This window comes from Bufo gargarizans, chromosome 4 (assembly GCF_014858855.1).
Source record: "Bufo gargarizans isolate SCDJY-AF-19 chromosome 4, ASM1485885v1, whole genome shotgun sequence".
NCBI lineage: Eukaryota > Metazoa > Chordata > Amphibia > Anura > Bufonidae > Bufo > Bufo gargarizans.
In genome coordinates this window covers 476,746,392-476,767,101 of record NC_058083.1, presented here as the reverse complement: position 1 = coordinate 476,767,101, position 20,710 = coordinate 476,746,392, and the positions used below count along the sequence as shown (strand labels likewise).

Genomic DNA, 20,710 nt, shown 5'->3' with positions numbered 1-20,710 from the left:
AGTTCCGTCGTCGGGGCTCTATGCCGGAAGAATCCTGATCAGTTTTATCCTAATGCATTCTGAATGGAGTGAAATCTGTTCAGGATGCATCAGGATGTCTTCAGTTCCGGAACGGAGCGTTTTTTGGCCGCAGAAAATACTGCAGCATGCTGCGCTTTTTGCTCAGGCCAAAAATCCTGAAGACTTGCCGCAAGGCCGGATCCGGAATTAATGCCCATTGAAAGGCATTGATCTGGATCCGGCCTTAAGTTAAACGTCGTTTCGGCGCATTGCCCGATACGACGTTTAGATTTTTCTGAATGGTTACCATGGCTGCCGGGACGCTAAAGTCCTGGCAGCCATGGTAAAGTGTAGTGGGGAGCAGGGGGAGCAGTATACTTACCGTCCGTGCGGCTCCCCGGGCGCTCCAGAGTGACGTCAGGGCGCCCCAAGCGCATGGATCACGTGATCGCATGGCACGTCATCCATGCGCAGCTCTGACGTCACTCTGGAGCGCCCCGGGAGCCGCGCGGACTGTAAGTATACCGCTCCCCCGCTCCCCGCTCCTACTATGGCAACCAGGACTTTAATAGCGTCCTGGCTGCCATAGTAACACTGAAAGCATTTTGAAGATCCGTCTTCAAATGCTTTCAGTACACTTGCGTTTTACCGGATCCGGCATGTAATTCCGGCAAGTGGAGTACACGCCGGATCCGGACAACGCAAGTGTGAAAGAGGCCTTACCCAGTCCCCTGCCCCCCTTAAATGAAGGGTGACACCGGATAAGGGTGACACTGGGTATGATTAAGGGGCAGGGGACTGGCTTTGGTTGACACTGGGTATGATTAAGGGGGGCAGGGTCTAATTGAGGGGGCAGGGGACTGGGTAAGGGGGACACTGGGTATGATTAAGAAGGGCAGGGGACTGGGTAAAGGTGACAGGGTATGATTAAGGGGGGCAGGAGACTGGCTATGGGTGACACTGGGTATGATTAAGGGCCTTAATCAGTGGTGGCTGTGAATACAGCCTATTAATGATATGTGCACAGAAATACATGAAACGCATAGTACGATGCAAAAACATATTTGTGAACCCCTATAAACACTTTCCACAGAATTCTATGGGCATTTGTTTCCTTTCTCCAGATTGAATTCTGAGTAAGTGAACAGCATTACAGAATGTTTATAATGAGAGGTATACTTTAAAAATGGTCATGTTCCAGGTGAAGGATGAATCCATTTCCTCTGATGAGCCCATAGGAACTTTGTCTCCAGCACATTCCCAATATACTGTATTTGCTTTTCGTGTAGGAAACCGATAACGTTTCCTGTGATGATACAGCACTATAAAGCTAAATGCACACAATCAGGATTGCGTGCAGATTTTCCGCACGAATTTGCGTGCGGAAAATCTGCACCGTAGGTCATGTACATTGTATTCTATGAGAATTTGAAATTCTCAATGCACACGATGCTGATTTTTTAGTGTGGATTTCAAAATCCGCAGAATGTAATTTATTTTATTTGATGCGTATTGACCTCACGGATTTGCCTGCGAACACCTGTGGATTTCAGTGCGGATTCTCCACACGTGAATCCTGAACGTGTGCATGTCCCCTAAAATGTCAGATCTGTGTCGATACGTACACTAACAGAATTCTTTCAGTGCTGGCAGCGTTTCCTTCTGTTTGGTTTTTCAAGGTTACAAGTCAATGATAAACCAAATGACTCAAAAGCAAACTTACATGACAGATTGGATGAAATGTCCTGCATCTGGTTTCGTTCACATATTTCCTATCTCCTTTATATTCATAAATATTAACTATATTTTCTGGAACATTGGGGGATTTACATTTGAACAATATGATGTTGAAGCAGGACATACTCCTAAAGTAACATTTCTTCAATTTTTAGGTCAATGGTGTAAAGTCCATGGGCTGAAGTGGAGTAGGTGAACATTTTGTATGACAGCATAGTTTTAGTTCTGCATTGTGAAAAACCTCCATTGCTACAGAGGATTATTACAATTGTGAATACTGTGTGGGCAATTATTATTTATCACTAAGTTTTATAATGTACTGTATATCAAGCTTTTTTTAATTATAAACTTGGGGGACATTTATTAAGTGATTTATGCCACAGTAGTGGCATATTAAATTGACAGACTTTGTTGCACACCATTTTTTACTGCTAACTGCAATTTAAAAAGTGGTGCGAAAAGGGGTGCGAGGGGGTGTTGCATCAGGTGTGCCACCTTTACAGTGGGAATCAAGACCAGTATGGAAAGAGCCAGTCTTGATAAATGTCCCCCTTAGGCTTTAAAATGAATGCCCAACCAAACACCATGTTCCTTCTTTCTAATAGGCAGTATTTTAGTATTTTGATATAGCCTTATCATCATTTTTTGAAGATAAAATTCTACCTGCTGGCAGTCACCACTAGAGGGAGCTTAAGAGATTCCTGTATGTGTTTATAAATTAAACTCAATAAAATAACAGCATGTAGTAAGATCCCAATAGTGGTGGCAGCAAGTAGACATAATAACGCTATATTTGCATTGAACGCTACATAAAAAACAAAGCTCTAACCACTATAAAGGTATATTATGAAATAAAGCACCTTAAAATTTTGGACCTAAAAAATCATAGTGTTGGCTGCACAATCACATATATATCACAGTTTGTAATACATGCAATTATGATACAGCTCCACCTTCTTTATTGGTTAATAACACTAGTAAATATCTAATAGTCAACTTAGTAAACTGCATCTTATCATTTAGGTCATACTGACCATGCTCCCCTACTATGTCAAATAACTAAATAGCTCACTGACAAGAGGTTTTTTAATTTTAAAATTATAAACTTGCAGGGACATTTATTAAGTGATTTATGCCACAATAGTGACATTGTAAAGTCGCAGGACAGGCGCAGTGAGAAAGTTGGCTGCCGGCTTTCCCACTATGCCAGCGCCGAATACTGAACGGGACGACGCAGGCACGAGATTCACGCTGCAGACGGGGCCAGCAGGAGAACCAACGCTGGCCTGGCCCTGTCAATCAAGACAGAAGGGTGTGGAAATGAGGTGGGCGAACAGAGCCTCTAGGAGCAGGTGCAATGCCCCCCTTCTCCTAGAGGCTCATTTGCATATAATAAAAGATAAAATTACACGAAAACGGCGGCATACTTAAATAAAAGAAATGCAGAGTTAAATTCAGGTGACATTTTCACATCTATAATGTCAGCCTGTTTAATAGCGAAAATTGGGGTGACAGAAAACCTTTAAAATGAATATCCAACAAAATACCATGTTCCTTCTTCCTAATAGGTCATATATTCTGTTTTGATTATTATAATTGGTGGTAGTAGTAGTAGTAGTAGTAGTAGCAGCATTTTAATATAGCTTTATCATCATTTTATAAAGATAAAATTCTACCTGCTTGCAGTCACCACTAGAGGGAGCCTAAGAGATTCCTGTATGTGTTTATAAATTAAGCTCAATAAAATAACAGCATGTAGTAAGATCCCCCTAGTGGTGGCTGCAAGTAGACATAATATTATCTTTTAAGGTTTTGAGGGGACCTTATGTAGCTTTTCTTTTATTAGTAACACTTTTATTACTATTAAGATAACAAATACAGTGTGAATCAAAGTCAGGAACCACCCAAACCTAAACATAAGAAACAGAAATTAGAACTCCAGTGGAGAAAACCATTAATAATTGTAATTAGAGATGAGAGAAGTAATAATTGTTACTTTGTGAGTAGCAGGCGCAATGATGAAGAACAGTGATTATGCCGTCCCCCGTCATTAAACCTCTCAGATGCCGCGTTTATCGCTGATCTCGGCATCTGAGATGAATATTCATGCCTTTCAGGTGTTGATGAGTTAGAAAAAAAAGTAAAATTATACTAACCTTATCCACTTGAGCGCAAAGAGCCCGCTGAGGCCATCTTGCTTGGAGATTTTGCATGGGATCTTCAATCAAGATGGCGCAGAGGACTCTTCTCGCGCAAATGGATGAGGTGAGTATGATTTTTTGGGGTTTTACCGCCATTTTAGGGAAAATTGATTCGTTACCACGAAGCACAAGGAAATTGGGCTTTGTGGCGAATCAAATTTTCCCTGAAATTTGGATCGAAGTCCACTTTGTGAACTTCGATTCACTCAATACTAATTGTAATAGTGAATTATTTTGCAGAGGTGCTGGATTTAGGAGTTGCAATGCAAAGGGTGAAATCCGCAGCTGCAGCAAAATCTGCAGCTAAATGTGCATGGCTCTGTCTTTACCAGTAACATATGCTAGATCTGTGTGTTCAGAAATCAAACGGTTCTTTTTTCCCCCCTGCAAACTTCCCTGTGTGTGCATTCCACCCTATCTACAGCTTGCGTGAGCCTCCCTACTTGGATTGTTGCACAACCTCCTCCTCCTCACTGGTGCTAAAAGGAAAAGAGCAAGTCAGAAACAGAAGCAGAGCTCTTACAGATTTAGGTCAGATTTTTGCAGCACCAGCAGCTAGATGAAGGAATTACATGTGTGTTGCCGAAGCAAAATGATAGGAAATTTTTTATAAAGATTATTTAGAAGGTTGCTTAAAATTTGCATTTAGGAAGCAAATGAGCAATAAACAAATTGTTGCAAAGGTGTCCATAGTCTTTATTACAATGTATACAATGTATATAGTGACGTCCCCTATAGAGTGTATGTTTTATTAGAGCATAGCTTTTAACTTAACGAATACTGAACCGGACGAAGCAGGCACGAGATTCACACTGCAGACGGGGCCAGCAGGAGAACCAACGCTGGCCTGGCCCTGTCATGTAACTGTTATTTGTTGTATTTCATGTAATGTGCCTGATTGTCCAGCAATGGCAGTGTATTTGGCAGAGTGAGCAAGAGATCTTTAGATAAAATTAAACTTACCATTCCATTTTCCCCATTTTGGGCAGATTTTGGCTAGTCCTGTTTCCTACCAAGGGAAAGGTTGCAGGAATTTATAGTTAGTTCTAGTTTATTCCAGCTCGATTGTGGAGCTGAGAAGACATGAAAGATGAAGCAGTGAGGGGAAGGCCCCCCTCCTTCTGCAGGAGTTTCTCTAGGGAAGCAGCTCATAGAGCACCATGACTCCTTACAGATACAGACAGAGTATCAAAAGGGGGTCAACAGCCAAAGGCACCCAACTCAAAAAGTACCAGAACTATAATAGAGTCCAGCTACCATACTGAAACCAGAGATTAGCACAGCAGAGGGAGGTAGCAAGGAATTCAAGTTTGCCTGCCAGTTTACCCCAAAACCTGCTGGAGCCAAGAGAAAGACTGAATATTGTCAGGATGCATGTTTATTCAAGTAAAGCTGTTGAACTTTATTAAGTCTGGACTTCACTTATTCTCCACCTCCTACAACTTTTCCCTTTATTACTCCGGAGCCTAACCCTGAAGATCGATGATGTCCAGGTAGGAGCACTGTGACACACAGAAAACTACAGAAAACTATTAAGGTCGCACCCCACCAGTCAGCAATTCCTATAAACCTGGGACACGATCGACCCTGGGGTGCGGCACGTTGTACCTGCAGATACACAAGGCAATTAGAATCTGGATCCAAGTAATATGAATCTAATTATCTTACTAGAGATAGCCATCTATGAATTGCGAATAATGGATACATTTTATGACTGAACTATTAAATTTATAAAAAGTTATAAAAATAAAATAGACATTAGAAAACTTTTAAATACGGTATGAGAGTATAAATAAATAATTGAAGACTCCCACATGATGATTTACACGGGGCCTATAGTAATAAGGTGTTCTCTCTTTCATTTTCAGAAACCTGATGCCTGCAAATCTTGTGGCTGCAGCTTTCCGATCGGTAAGACAAATACTGAATTGTAGCTGTAAAATAAGATACGGCTACAACTGTATCCTTCACCCAATACAGGGATAGGCTATATCTGTGAATCTGCGTGTATTAGGCCCTTTAAATATAATGAGAGCTTCGATGCTGTGTGATTGCTAAGACGATCTGATCATTTCAGCAATGTTTAAACACTTCAGGAAGTTTCTTCATTAGGTAAAGGATTATAAAACTAGTAGTAAAATAGGAAATAGCACACATACAATGCATTGCGTCCCACTAACAGCCTTGTATGCCTGATAACAGGGAACAGTAGATTGCATACACAGTCGAAAGTCGCCAAACACATAAGATAACTGTCGCTAGAAGTTCGCTTGCCTGACAGCTCCCTCTGCTTATGCCCCAATACACATGCATACTCGGCTGAGCATGTGTTTTGAATTGGAAAGGCGAGAAAACTGCTACCAGCAAACGTCTGGAAGCTTATCTTCCAGAGAATAAAAGGATCAGAGATGCATGAAATCCATCAGTCAACGGAAAACTGGGAGGACAGCCGAAAACATCTGGTTTGGCCAACACCCTGCTAATGTCAGACAACATAAAACCCAAAAACAACTCTTCTGTGTTTTTCTGATTTTTATATATTTTTTTCCAGTATGCAACAGAATATGTGACGTATACCAGGAACACAACCGAAGGAAACATCACCATTGAACGGGTGAGCTTCTACAGCATCTTTAGTGAAGTTCGGGGGTCTTAGTGCGTTCTACAGTATAAAGAAAGCTGCAAAGCAGATGGGTGGTTCATGCTGGAATAAATAAATCACCTTTCACATTTGGGATAACATATATGTCATCTTAAAATGGCTCTAAAGAAAATATTGGGGGATTACTTAAAGAAGTTGTCCCAGCAGAGACCTTGCATATACCCTATTAGGTTATATAGATAGCATAGACTGAGGGTACCATGCTCCAGGCCTCCATTATGAACCAGATTGAATGGCCGTTAACAGAATCACTCTAGTAGACTCGGACCCTCCATGTATTAAAGGGCCACATTTTGAAGTCAACTCCATCCATAAGATAGGTATAACAGACTGATTGTTGGGGGTCTGACCACAAGTACAGTTATTTCTGGGAGTCCCATAGAGAATGAAAAGAGAGGCAGGGAGCATGCCCAACCTGCCGATATAACAGATCAGAGGGAACAGGACCCGCGTTCTTGGGATCGTTAAAGGTTCGACCATTAGTATCCCCACTGTTTAGTTAATTATCCCCTGTCCTGTGGATAGGGAATAACTTCAAAACTTGGCACAACCCCTTTAAGTGAACACCCACTAAAGGGAACCTGTCACTGGTTTTATACTGCCTTATGTAAGGACAGCATAAACTGGTGACAGATAAAAATACCGGGCCTTTATCCTGAATTGACCTAGGCAAACCCAATCAAATCATGGTGATTATGTACTTCACATTGCGACAAATGCTATCCAATCAGAATTACATGGTTAATTTGATATGTGCATAATTTAACTACGTATGAATATAGTTAGTCATATAAGCAGGAACAACAGAAGTAGGCTGGGCTTGCAATACTGTAGTGCAGCACACAATACCGCCCCTGAAGAACCAAATAGCACAGGGAAGCGCAAAACACTGCCTCCGCAGAAGCAAATACCACTGTGCAGCACAAAATATTGCCTCCCTCACCACAGTATTCAACTATATGACCATCCTGAGGACGGTGATACATTTGAGTTCAGGAGGGCACCTGCAGCTATTGGCCAGGTGCATAAGTACATGATGCTTCTAGCATTAATTCATGTTTAGCACATCAGATCATTATGTACCTGGCCTGTGACCATGAGGAGGGCTCGGGTGGCCCCCTGGTCATCGGCCCACCGGGAAATCACCCTGTAGGGTCTATGGCCAGTCTGCCCCTGCTTCTGGCAGATTGGAAACATTCTCTACTCTGGAATACTAGCACAATCCCCAACAGAACCCCAGTAGTCACCTCACAATTTTGGTGTTCTGGTTCGGCAACCCCTATAATAAGTACAAAGGGCTTATGATATGAATGAAATTAGAGTTTTTTGAAATTATTAATTACACTAAGTGATACAATATATCCCTTGGATGATACTTAGGGGGTCATTTATTAAGACTGGTGTTTAGACATTGGTCTTAATATCCCCTATAGCTGGTGTTGGATCCGCCAAGTTATATAGAGGAGCCAGCCTCTACATACGCAGTTACATAGTTGATACAAAGTCCATCAAGTTCAACCAATAGGTGGGGACGCGAATCCCATAAGAAGCGAGACTCAGATTTCTACACGTTTTCATAAGCATTAATGTTGTTTACTTTTAAGAAATCATCTAAACCCTTTTTAAAACACTTTTAAAAACATAACTTTGGGAGATCCACATTCTGAGCCGTCTTACATTTAGACCATTTTCTACAACTAACACATGCGTAGAAAATGGTAAATGAGACGGACCTACCGGCCCATCTCCTTCCACGCCCACGCCTCACTTTTTCAGACCTTGGGTGATCAGGGAAAAGATGCAGATTGCGGCACAAAGGACCTTTGTGCCACAATGTGCACCAGAAACATAGGTGTATTTCTGGTTAATAAATGACCCCCTCAATGTCTAGTATTGGATGGATACAAATCCCTGCATTACTTGTGATCATTACGGTTTATAGATTTAAATAACAGAACACAGAGAGAAGTCATCCTTCAATAAAAATATATTAAAACTCATGTGCCCCTTAATTCACCCCGTGATCCCGGTGGTTCCCTTGTATCTGCACACTAATGACTACTTTGCAGACCAACATCACAAATGTCTCATTAGGATCTCTTTTAATGAGTCCATATCTGGCGTTTACAGGAAGCCGGGAATTATAATGTATTTGCCACAGTTTCGTGATGTTCTTGTTTTCCCATCATTAGACATTAGCCAGTCATTTTTATATTTGTGAAATTGTGATAACTGAAGAGGTCAAGGAAGCTGCAGGACTGACCACCACACAGGATAATGTGTTCTTCTAGCCTTTGTCTACACTTTGCAATTACTTGCAGCTTCTTAAAAATTCCAATTCCAGACAAATTAGTCTAGCATGCTTTTTGGTGAATTACCTATCATAAAGCCCCCCACAAAAACTATTTATGTACCTATGATGTCTCAAGGAGGTTCAAAGGAGCTTATATGAATATCTATTAAAGGGCATCTGTCAGTAGATTTGTACCTAATGACGTGTGCACTTGGCAGCTAAAGGCATCTGTATTGGTCGCATATTTATATGGGCAGGCAGTGAAAACGTGATCACACCTGCCCTTTCAATCCAAGTGCAGGGAGTGTGGCAGTTGCAGAGAGAGCAGAGCCTCTAGGTGTAACAGGTAACGCCCCCGTTGCTCCTAGAGGATCATTTGCATATATTAACACATCATTTTTCTCAGCAATGCGGGCACATATGAACATGGGACCAACACAGATGCCATCAGCTGCCAAGTGCACATGTAACAGGTCAGCCAGTGTCATAGGTACAAAACTGCTGACAGATGTCCTTTAAGATATAATAATTACTAATATTGAAGATTTGACTGAAATGAAAGTTAGGCCTAATAAATAGATACTATGGTGCTCCCGAGGTTAATCCATGTCTGATCACCATCTAAAATCCCCCTGACGTTTTTACAGGCCCCTGCTTCTTTCACCGATCAGTCCTAATAAACAAGACCACATGTGTATACATCCTGTTCTAAAGCTTTGTACCAGTCTGAATTAGGCTACTTTCACACTTGCGTTTGGTGCGGATCCGTCATGGATCTGCACAGACGGATCCGCACTGATAATACAACCGCATCCATCCATTCAGAACGGAACCGTTTGTATTATCTGTAACGTAGCCAAAACGGATCCGCCTTGAACACCATTGAAAGTCAATGGAGGACGGATCAGTTTTATATTGTGCCAGATTGTGTCAGTACGGATCCGTTTGGCTCAGTTTCGTCAGAAGGAATGGAGGCGGAACGGAGCCAAACTGATGCATTCTGAGCAGATCCTTATCCATTCAGAATGCATTAGGGCAAAACTGATCAGTTTTAGACCGCTTGTGAGAGCCCGGAAACGGATCTAACAAACGGAAACCAAAACGGCAGTGTGAAAGTAGCCTTAGACATAATGTATGATGGGAATTAGAGATGGCCTTGCGGTTCGCCCGGCAGTCGTTTCGTGGCGAACTTTGCTCGTCCACAGTTCGCTGAATGGGCGAACATATGGCGATGCCCGCCGGTGCCATATTCTTTTACATTGTGAAGAACTTTGACTCATGACACATCCATCAGGTGGGACAGGACAGCCAATTGAGACGTTTCAACACGTGGACATACCCCCTACCTTGTAAATAGACCTGATCTGGCCGCCATTTTACATTCTGTGTTTTGCCAGTGTAGGGAGAGATTGCTGTGTGGAGCAGGGACAGGCTGTTAGGGACACTAAACGCTAGCTAATAGGGCTGCAAAAGTCCTTTTAAGGACTGGTATAGGTGTGCTATCGATATGTGTGATATACTGAGGGGTGTGATATACTTATAATATACTTTCTAACATAGAAAGTATATTATAGTGCATTTGTATTGTGCAGCAGTTGTGTGCGGTCCTGCCGCGATACAGCAACTATACAGAGGGGCAAACACTATTGGAACAAATAATTTCTACTATTGTGATATACCAATTTCTACTGGTGTGATATACCAATTTCTACTGGTGTGATATACCAGTTACCCCCCCCCCCCCCCCCAAAAAAAAGTGATTGAAGCAGGGGTGTTATATACCAATAATATACTTTCTATATACTGCATTTGGGTAGTGCAGCATTTGTTTGCGGTTTTGCTGCTGTAAAATTGATATCCATGACCGTGTAATCTACCTCCAGCCACATACTTAGGCCTCATGCACACGACCGTTGTGTGCACCCGTGGCCGTTGTTCCGTTTTCTGTGATTTTCTGCGGATCCAATGGGTCTGTTGAAAACTCGGAAAATGCACCGTTTGTCATCCGCCTCCGTGATCCGTTTATCCTGTCCGTCAAAAAAATAGGACCTGTCCTATTTTTTTGACGGACAACGGTTCACGGACCCATTCAAGTTAATGGGTCCGTGAAAAAACACGGATGCACACAAGATTGGCATCCGTGTCCGTGATCCGTGGCCGTAGGTTACTTTCATACAGACGGATCCGAAGATCCATCTGCATAAAAGCTTTTTCAGAGCTGAGTTTTCACTTCCCCCCTCCCCCCCCCCCCAATCATTGGTGGCAACGGAGTTCCGATCGGAGTCCCAGTTTAATCGCCGGGGCTCCGATCGGTAACCATGGCAACCAGGACGCTGCTGCAGTCCTGGTTGCCATGGTTACTTAGCAATATTAGAAGCATCATACTTACCTGCTGGCTGCTGCGCTGTCTGTGACCGGCCGGGAGCTCCTCCTACTGGTAAGTGACAGATCATTAAGCAATGCGCACACTGTGCCACCAATATTATAAATACAATAGAAGGAGGGAGGGGGGGGCCGCACACTGGCCACCAATGATATTAAAACTGGGGAGGGAGGGGGGTCTGCCCCCTGCTGCCTGGCAGCCCCTGATCTCTTACAGGGGGATATGATACGCACAATTAACCCCTTCAGGTGCGGCTCCTGAGGGGTTATTGTGCTGATCACAGCCCCCTATAAGAGATCGGGTGCTGCCAGGCAGCAGGGGGCAGTCATGTACACAGTTTGTAGTATATTCTAACTAGAAGCGTCCCCATCACCATGGGAACGCCTCTATTTTAGAATATACTGTCGGATATGAGTTTTCACGATGTAACTCAAATCCGATGGTATATTCTAACATAGAGGCGTTCCCATGGTGATGGGGACGCTTCAATTTAAAATATACCATCAGATTGGAGAAAACTCCGATCCGATGGTATAAAAGGGACTCCTGACTTTACATTGAAAGTCAATGGGGACGGATCCGTTTGCAATTGCACCATATTGTGTCAACGTCAAACCGATCCATCCCCATTGACTTGCATTGTAATTCAGGACGGCTCCGTTTGGCTCCGCACAGCCAGGCGGACACCAAAACGACTTTTTTTTCATGTCCGTGGATCCTCCAAAAATCAAGGAAGACCCACGGACGAAAAAACGGTCACGGATCACGGACCAATGGAACCCCGTTTTGCGGACCGTGAAAAAATACTGTCGTGTGCATGAGGCCTTACTTGTTCTTTTCCCTACGGTGAATGCCTAATAGTTGGGGCCTTGAAGGAATTCAACACCAGTGACGACCACGTGTTATCGAATTTAAACTATTATCATTAGGTTTTTTTTTCAAGAGGGGGGATTTTGTTAGCCATGTTTTTAATCCAATTTAATATTTTTAGTTCTTTTAAACATATGTATTTGACCTGTATTTGTACTGGCCTGCAGTAAAATTGATATCCATTGACCGTATAATATACCTCCTGCCACATAATTGATCTTTTCTGTCCGGTGAATGCCTAATGTTTGGGGCCTGTAGTCCAGTGGCCTACAGCAGGGGCATTGCTAGGGTCTCAAAAGATCCGGGGCCCAAGGATCAATGCATATGGCCAATTCTCTAAGTTAAACAACCGCATCCCCCCCCCCCCCTTCCTGCAAACACTAGCACTGAAGACATTTTACTGTACTTGCTATACCTCTCACATCCAGTGCCTCCCAGATGACATCTACTCTGATGTAGATCTTCTCTGTCATCATCTTCTCCATTCGGTCCGGACACTTCTCTCAGCCGCCTCGTCTCTGCAGAGTGTGACGCACAGACATCTTAGCTTCCTTTCTTCCTGTACCCCCAAATACTATCCTAAAGAAAAATGAGTGCCCCCCATAGTAACATTACTCCTCATAGTCGAACCAATAGTAATTCCCTTCTAGAATGCTCTCATTAGTAATACTGCCCCCTACTGGACTCAACAGTGATAATACTCCACAAGAGTGCCTCCATTAGTAGAAGAGCCCTCCAGTATCAATAATGCCCTTACAGAGCCCCCAGTAGAAATAAGTCCCCCTATTGTTCCCCCAGTGGTAATAAAGCTCTCTACAGACCCCTCAGTAGTAATAAGGCCCCCATAGTGCCCTTAGTAGAAATAATGTGGATCCCTCCTATAGAGCCCCCAGTAGTAATAAGACGCCTAATGTCCCCTGGATTTAAAATGCCTCCACAGTGCCCCCATATTAATATCGCCCCCTAATGTGATAATGCTCGCCCTGAAGCACCCCCAATATTTATAATGCTGCCTGTTTGTGCCCCCTGTAGTTATATTCCTCCGTTTAGTGTCCTCAGAAATTATAATTCCTCAGCACCTCCGCCATACAGTCTCATGTAAATAACACTATTTCCCTTCCTCAGCCATAGAGTCCCATATAAATAACATCACACCATCTCTCCAGCCCCCTCCAATATACAGTCCATGTAAATAACATCCCTCTCTATCTACAGCCCCCTCCAAAATACAGTCCCATGTAAATAACACCACACCATCTCTCCTGCCCCTTCCATTATACAGTCCCATGTAAATAACATCACTCCCTCCCCAGACACCTTCAACATACAGTCCCATGTAAATAAAATCACCCCCTCTCCATCCACCTCCAACATGCAGTCCCATGTAAATAACATTACCCCTTAACATTCAATCCCATGTAACTATTATCACTCCCTCTCATAGCTGCCTTCAACATGCAGTCCCATATAAATAACATTACCCCTCAAAATACAGTCCCATGTAAATAACATCACCCTACCCCAGCCACTTGTAATTAACATTACTCCACCTCACTGTCCTATGTAAATAACTTTCCTCCCTTCAGCCCTAACATACAGTCCCAGTTAAATAACTACAACTCCCAACATTGCTCTGCCTCTTACACTGAGTAATCTTCACTTACCTCTCCTCATGTAGCAGAGCCGTCCTCTCCTGCACTGGTCACATGATGGTGACATTATCCAGGTCCTTTTGAGCTACTGCATTTAAAACTGATCACATGACCTGTGAGGTCATCAAAGGTCCTTCAGCTCTTGTAGTGAATTAGATTCAATTGTATTGCTGTCCTGAGGATGGCAATACAGTTATATCTAACAGGCAGGCAGGACATTTGGGGCCTGGGCCTAAAATAAACATTTTCTAGGCTCCAACAGGGCACATTTCACAGAATTTCTCTTTAAGACGCATATAAATGTGCCCTGATTAAGATACATATTTTTTGTTGGAATTTTGTCATTGATCCCCCTCTGGTATGTCACTGTCCATGTTGTGGGACTATCTGTGCACTTCTACTAAGTATTTGGTGACTGCAAATATGAGCTGAAGGTTTTTCAGGTTCGCCTGCCATTAAAGTGAATAGGGCCCACCGCAAACTTGCGGTTCGCGAACATTTGATCGCGCTTGCGAACCGTCCCGGACGATGTTCATCCATCAATAATGGGAATACCCCTTTAAGTGCATTTTTTGGGACTTAAACATTGATGCTTTATGCTCACGATAGGTAATCAAGATCAGATGAGTTGGGGTCTGACTCCTGGCACCCCCATGGATCAGCTGATTGAAGAGGTCGTGGTGCTGGGATGAGTACTGTGGCCTCTTAATTGATTCCAGTCACAGCGCCATACATTGTCCAGTGGCTGTTCTTGGTATTGCAGCTCAATCCCCTTCACTTCAATGGGACTGAGCTGCAGAAAGGACATGGGCGTGACACTACAGGCCAATGAAGAGGCTGCAGGGCATGCCCAAGCACTGTGGCCTCTTCTAAAGGCTGGCAAGCATGGTTACTGGGAGGAAGACTCAAACTAATCTGACATTGATGACCGATCCTGAGGACAGGCTGTTAATATTTAAAGGGCACCAGTCAGCAGGATGAACCCGATTAAACCAGGCAAACTACCTAGAAAAGTTGATCCTGCTAAATAAAATGATATCTATCTTGTGAAAACTGGTTGCAGCATTCAAGAGAAAAAAATGATTTTTTTCTATGAAAATTAGGGCTTGAGTGGGGCGGGGCCAGATCTGGAAAGGTAAGGCGCTGAAGTGCGCCGAAGGGCTAGGCCCTGGTGCACTGAAGCTCTCATTAAAAAATAAATAAAGTTTTTTTTCTCGTGAAGCCTGCAACCAATTTTTACAAGACAGACATAATTTTAATTAGCAGGTTCAACCCTACCAAGCAGTATACTTGGTTTAATAGGGTTGATCTTACTGACAGGGGCTTTTTAATTCCAGAAAACCCCTTTAATGCTGTCGATAGACATATAACAGTATTTTATTAAACTTCAGGTGCCTGTGGGGATGGACGTTGAAGGAATGAACATTCTGGGACTTGTCCTCTTCGCACTTATCTTGGGAGTGGCCTTGAAAAAGCTGGGGGCAGAAGGAGAAGAGCTGATCAGATTTTTCAGTGCATTTAACGAAGCGACAATGGTTATTGTTTCTTGGATAATGTGGTAAGTAGGTCCAGGAAGTCATCTCATATAACACAATTAGAGACCCAAGGTGGCCACAGGGCTCACAAGAGCTTTCCTAAAGTTCTAATTATGCCCTTGCGGCCCAGCAGGAATCCCATGATTCTCAGCCAAGGCCTCATTCACATTTCTGAGAAAACATCAGTCTGTGTTTCATCCGTGAAGATGATCATGAAGCACCCATGTTTGGTCCACAAGTCCGTTTTTTGCTTTCTGTGTGTCATCCATATTTCAAAAGCATCTCCATATCAGTGGTCAGTGAAAAACGGACCTAACATGGACCAAATGTCATACATGTTGTAGCCGAGATTTTCACGGACTAACTTAAATGGGCGTGTTTGGTATAATACTATAAATCATAGACCAAAGTAGCGCATGTCTCCCATGGTCAGTACAAAACTACTGATGTGTGAACAAACATATTAAAATCAATGGATAAGTGTCAGTGAAAAACAGAAATGTGAATAAGAGCTTATGCCTCATTCACACATCAGTGTTTTGGTCAGTGATTTCCATCAGTGATTGTGAACCTAAGCCAAGACTGGACATAAGGTATAAGGGAAAGATCTGCACCTGTTCTGGGTATAGAGCCGCACCTGGTTTTGGGTCAAAATTACTGATGGAACTCACTGCCCGAACACTGATGTGTGAATGAGGCATTACTCACATGACCGTGTTGTCGACCATAATGGGTCTATGATCTGCAAGATGCGGTGAAAGATAGGACATGTACTGTCTTTTGAGGCATGGAGGCACAGACCTGGAAGCCCACAGCAAAAAGTGTGGGCTTCCAGGTCCGTGCCTCAGAGACACAAAGGATAGAACATGTCCTATCTTCCGCCGCATCTTGCGGATCGCAGACCCATTGAAGTCAATGAGTCCGCACCATGATATAGGGGGCTCATGGCCAGTGTCCTTGTTTTGTGGACCCGTGCTTTGCAGTCTGCAAAACAAGCACGGCGGCCCCACGATCATGTGAATGGGCTTAAGTCTGTTAAATCTTCTGGATAAAATGTATTCCACAGTGACCAATAACGTAACTAGAACTGACTGGGCCCCACAGCAAATATTTGAACTGACCCCCCCAAGCAACCCCGACTCCTGTGGCTAGTCCAGATAACTTTCTCAGATGATGCCCGGCAGCCACTCCGTCCGTTTCCTACAGTCTCACTGTATAGACTTTCATTGTATATCAAAAGGTAATCAGAGCAGCTCTCACCTGTCTGGAAACTTCGTATAGGCACGAACCGCTTCCTCACCCGGATTGGGAGAAAATTTGTATAAGTGGAAAAAAAGAGGTTTGTCCAGCATTTCTTATGCAAAAATCCAGTAACTTTTCTGTTGCCTGAAACGCGTAGACCAACATTCACTGTACCTGGATGTTTTTAAACTTTATATGAAATAAAGTGTTACTGGATTTTTGCATAAGAAAGGCTGGACAAACCTCTTTTTTTCCAGACTATCATTGTATTATACTTTTGAGGGGGCCCTGACAAAAAAATATTTTAGTTCTCCTCCTAGGTGGGCCCCTTCTGAGTTTGGGCTCCAAAGCAGCAGCTTCCCCTTTAGCTACACTCCTGACAGTGACATAGATGAAAAGAACCAAATGCAATTTTAAGTTTTTAAAGGGATTTCCAACTTGAAAATTCGTATTTGGCAGATAGGTCCCCAAAAAATAGGATGATCACAGAATGTATGGCTCCCAGCGATCAGATGTAATTTGTGAGGAGACCTGGCAGCAAGTGCTCATTTTTCCTGCAGTGCCATCAGAGGAGGAATGAGGTATTACATGGTGTCCATTGAAATCAGGTTGTCTGTGGAAGGCAGGTCATGTCGGGTCCTCCAAATAGAGATATGTTCTTTGTAGCTCCTCACCACACCGTTCATATTTAGTAAAATATCATTAATCAATTCATCTAAGTAGGAAACAGAATGAGCTAAAGCCTCGGATGTTATCTTATAAAATGTAATTGTCAGTTTGTGCCATATTGACAGTGGTTACATATCGTATTCTTGTGATCCAGGTACGTCCCTATTGGAATTATGTTTCTTGTTGGAAGCAAGATTGCTGAAATGGGAAACATTGCGCTCTTGGTGACCAGTCTTGGGAAGTACATCATGGCCTCTATATTGGGTCATATTATCCACGGAGGAATCGTTCTTCCACTTATTTATTTCGCCTTTACACGAAAGAACCCCTTTACATTCTTGTTAGGATTAATAACTCCGTTTGCAACAGCATTTGCAACATGTTCAAGGTAAGCGAGTATTAAACCTGTTAAATCTATATTCAGGTTGTTCACAATTTTTTAATTATTATTTTTTTATTCCACCCGCACCAGACCTGTGCAGTATATTCACCTGCTCCCTGCCGCTCGATGCCGGCTCTGTGGGTCCTGGGCTGTCATCACTGCATTTCTGGTCCCTGTATGTAAACTTCCTGGACTCAGAGCTGATGTGTACTCAAGCAGCACATCATTGCTGGGTCACATCACCGTTGGCTGTAGTGGCACATGTGACCCCTTCTGTACTGGAAGTTTACATATGGGGATCGGAAGTGCACTGAAGACTCTAGCTCTGTGGGTCCTGGGCTGGGACCCACAGAGCTAGAGCCAAGCAGCGGGGAGCTGATAAGTGTACTGTCTTTCACAGGTAGGTCCAGTGGGGTGTGATAGAATATAAAAAGAAATACAAAATCATGGACAACCCCTTTAAGTACTTTGCTGCTAGTCTACTGTCTCATTCATTAAGTGAATAAAGCTCAGTTCCATTTGGAATATGTGCCTGGTATTGACGTGCCTGTCTAAATAGTGACGTATACATGGTGCAGCAATTTTTGATCATTGGGCTATTGTAAAGCTGGACCATCAGTACTTAAAAGGGAATTCCGGTTTTCGTGAAATTGATGATCTATCCTCAGTACAGGTCATCAGTTTCAGACTGGTGGAGGTCCAACTCTCGGCACCTCCGGCGATCAGCTGTTTGAAGGGGCTGCGGCGCTAGTGTGAGAGCTGCGTTTATTTTAGTGTTAACCTGCATGCCGTCGACATTGTAGTCATGGTTCAGGGTAATTACAGATGTTCTTCACATTCAAGTAAACAGGAATGGAAGCTGTAATTACCCTGCATCACAATGTACAATGCAAGTATTCATGGAAAATGACACAGCTCTCACACTAGCACCAGAGCCTCTTTAAACAGCTGATCAGGGGGGTGGGGTGGCAAGAGTCAGCACCAACCTGATATTGATGACCTTCGTCAGTATCACGAAACCGGGATACCGCTTTAAGCCCAGAAACCCCTTTAAAGGTCTCTCTTATTGCTGTCACTATATTCTGTTCTACAAAGTTTATACTTTAAATTGACACTGTATTTTCATTAAACTTTTGATATGTTATTATAGCGACATATCAAAAGTTTAGATTGGTGGGGTTCTGAGCTCTGAGACCCCACTGATCTTTAGAATGAAAGGAGAGAAGCACGCGCCTAGAGGACCTTCTCTCCTCGCTGCATGACACGGGACCAAGACTGACTTTCTAATGAGTCCATCTCGCTTCCTGTCCTTCAGTGAGGAGAGAGAGAACTATGTGCATACTTTTATCCCCATCGTTTGAGAGATCGTGGGGGTCTCAGCGCTCAGACCTCCACTGATCTAAACTTTTGATATGTCCCTATAACATATCAAAGGTTTAATTAAAGTCCAGTGCCACTTTAACAAAAAATATGGCCTGTTCCTAGAACGTAGACCTCACCAGTCAGGTAACATTGCCGGTCCCTAACAAAAAGGGTCGAAGTCCCCCATTCAGAGCATCAAAGGATCCTATGGATCTGACACAATAATGGGCTTCAAAAGCTCATCAGAAGACAACCCCATTTGGAAGTGGGTGACTTTGGAGACAGTCATTTGCCACTAACGTCTATTTCCTACAAATGACTCACAAATAGCTGATGAGGCCTTATGGTTGATATGTGCAGACGTTCTGTCCGTGACTGTTTTGTGCCATCTTCGGAAGTTTTTTAACCAATTATATTTCTCTGTTTCATAGCTCTGCAACTCTTCCAACCATGATTAAATGCATAGAAGAAAACAATGGGATCGACAAAAGGATCAGCAGGTTCATCCTTCCCATCGGGGCCACAGTGAATATGGATGGTGCCGCAATATTCCAGTGCATGGCAGCAGTATTCATTGCCCAGATGAATAACTTTGAGCTAAATGCTGGACAGATCTTTACAATTCTGTAAGTCATTCCATGTCAATTAGTTGCGACTTGTGTGTAGCCATACAAAAAAAAAAAAAGTTACCATGAAACCATACAAGCATTTTATAAACTGATATGTTCTAAAAATCTGTCTAACAAGACCGAATAAGGAAGCGCTGTGTATTTCAGGAATGGTCACATGATCTCAGTCAGCATCAGACTAAAGTCCCTTGGGCCAAGGGGCGTAGCTAAAGGCTCATGGGCCCTGCTGCAAGACTTCAGCTTGGGCCCCCCTTCCCTCAGTGCTTTGTGGCCCGGGGCAGGGAAGCACATTGCCTTCGTGCTGCCTGAGGCAAAAATTGAAACAGCTCCCCCATGCCAAATTCTTGACCTATGGAAAATTTCAGCCCGCACAACCCCTAGCAGGTGCAGATTGCTATGGCGAAATAGAGATATAAATTTAAAAACACAAAATGCAATCGCACACTGCAACCAGCACTCTGCCCTGCCTTTATGCTGGATGTTGAATAAGGCATTGGTGTACATTTTGGCCAAAGCGTAATAAGCCACTCACCGCGTCAAGGTTGCCTTCATGAGTGGTCCCTAACACTAGTTCCTACCTGTTATGGGCCATGACAGCCACATAAAGTCCAGGGAGCGCAGGTACAGCATGCACGCCAAGCACACTCTGCTTTTAACCCCGTCCGGTGCCATTACAGCTTTCATCGGATCCAGGGATGCAAGTACTCACATGCATGCTGAGCCCACTTTATACTTCTCCTGGAGCCTAAATTCTTGACCTAACCCCTTCCCCCCAGCCAGAGGTGTAACTTGACCAGCATGCACTTTCTATAATACTGGTGTCTTCTTATATGGCACAACAGTCTTTGGGCCCCCTCAGGCTCCTGGGCCCGGTAGCGACTGCTACCTCTGCACTCTATATAGCTACGCCCCTGTTTGGGCCCACCAGAGGAAATTATTCTTAGGGTCCATCTTCTGTGCATATAATGACCTTACAGGCCCTGTTTTTTTAGAGGCCCAGTATTGTCCATTGTTATGGCAGTCAATAGCAGGCTGCAATGGGGACGAGCCTGCCTAGCATCACGGGTGACGGTAGGGAGGCTTGTCCCCATTG

The 20,710-nt window shown here is 43.5% G+C and overlaps 1 protein-coding gene across 1 annotated transcript in view; it reads left to right on the top strand.

The window, feature by feature from the left end:
• The window catches only part of SLC1A4 (solute carrier family 1 member 4), a 63,762-nt gene that overhangs the window by 31,574 nt on the left and 11,478 nt on the right, over positions 1-20,710 (top strand). Inside the window, exons 2-6 of the mRNA XM_044291668.1 lie at positions 5,807-5,849; positions 6,490-6,552; positions 15,190-15,356; positions 17,399-17,632; positions 19,420-19,614. Of these exons, the coding sequence (XP_044147603.1) occupies positions 5,807-5,849; positions 6,490-6,552; positions 15,190-15,356; positions 17,399-17,632; positions 19,420-19,614 (702 nt within the window). The remainder of the gene's footprint in view (positions 1-5,806; positions 5,850-6,489; positions 6,553-15,189; positions 15,357-17,398; positions 17,633-19,419; positions 19,615-20,710) is intronic.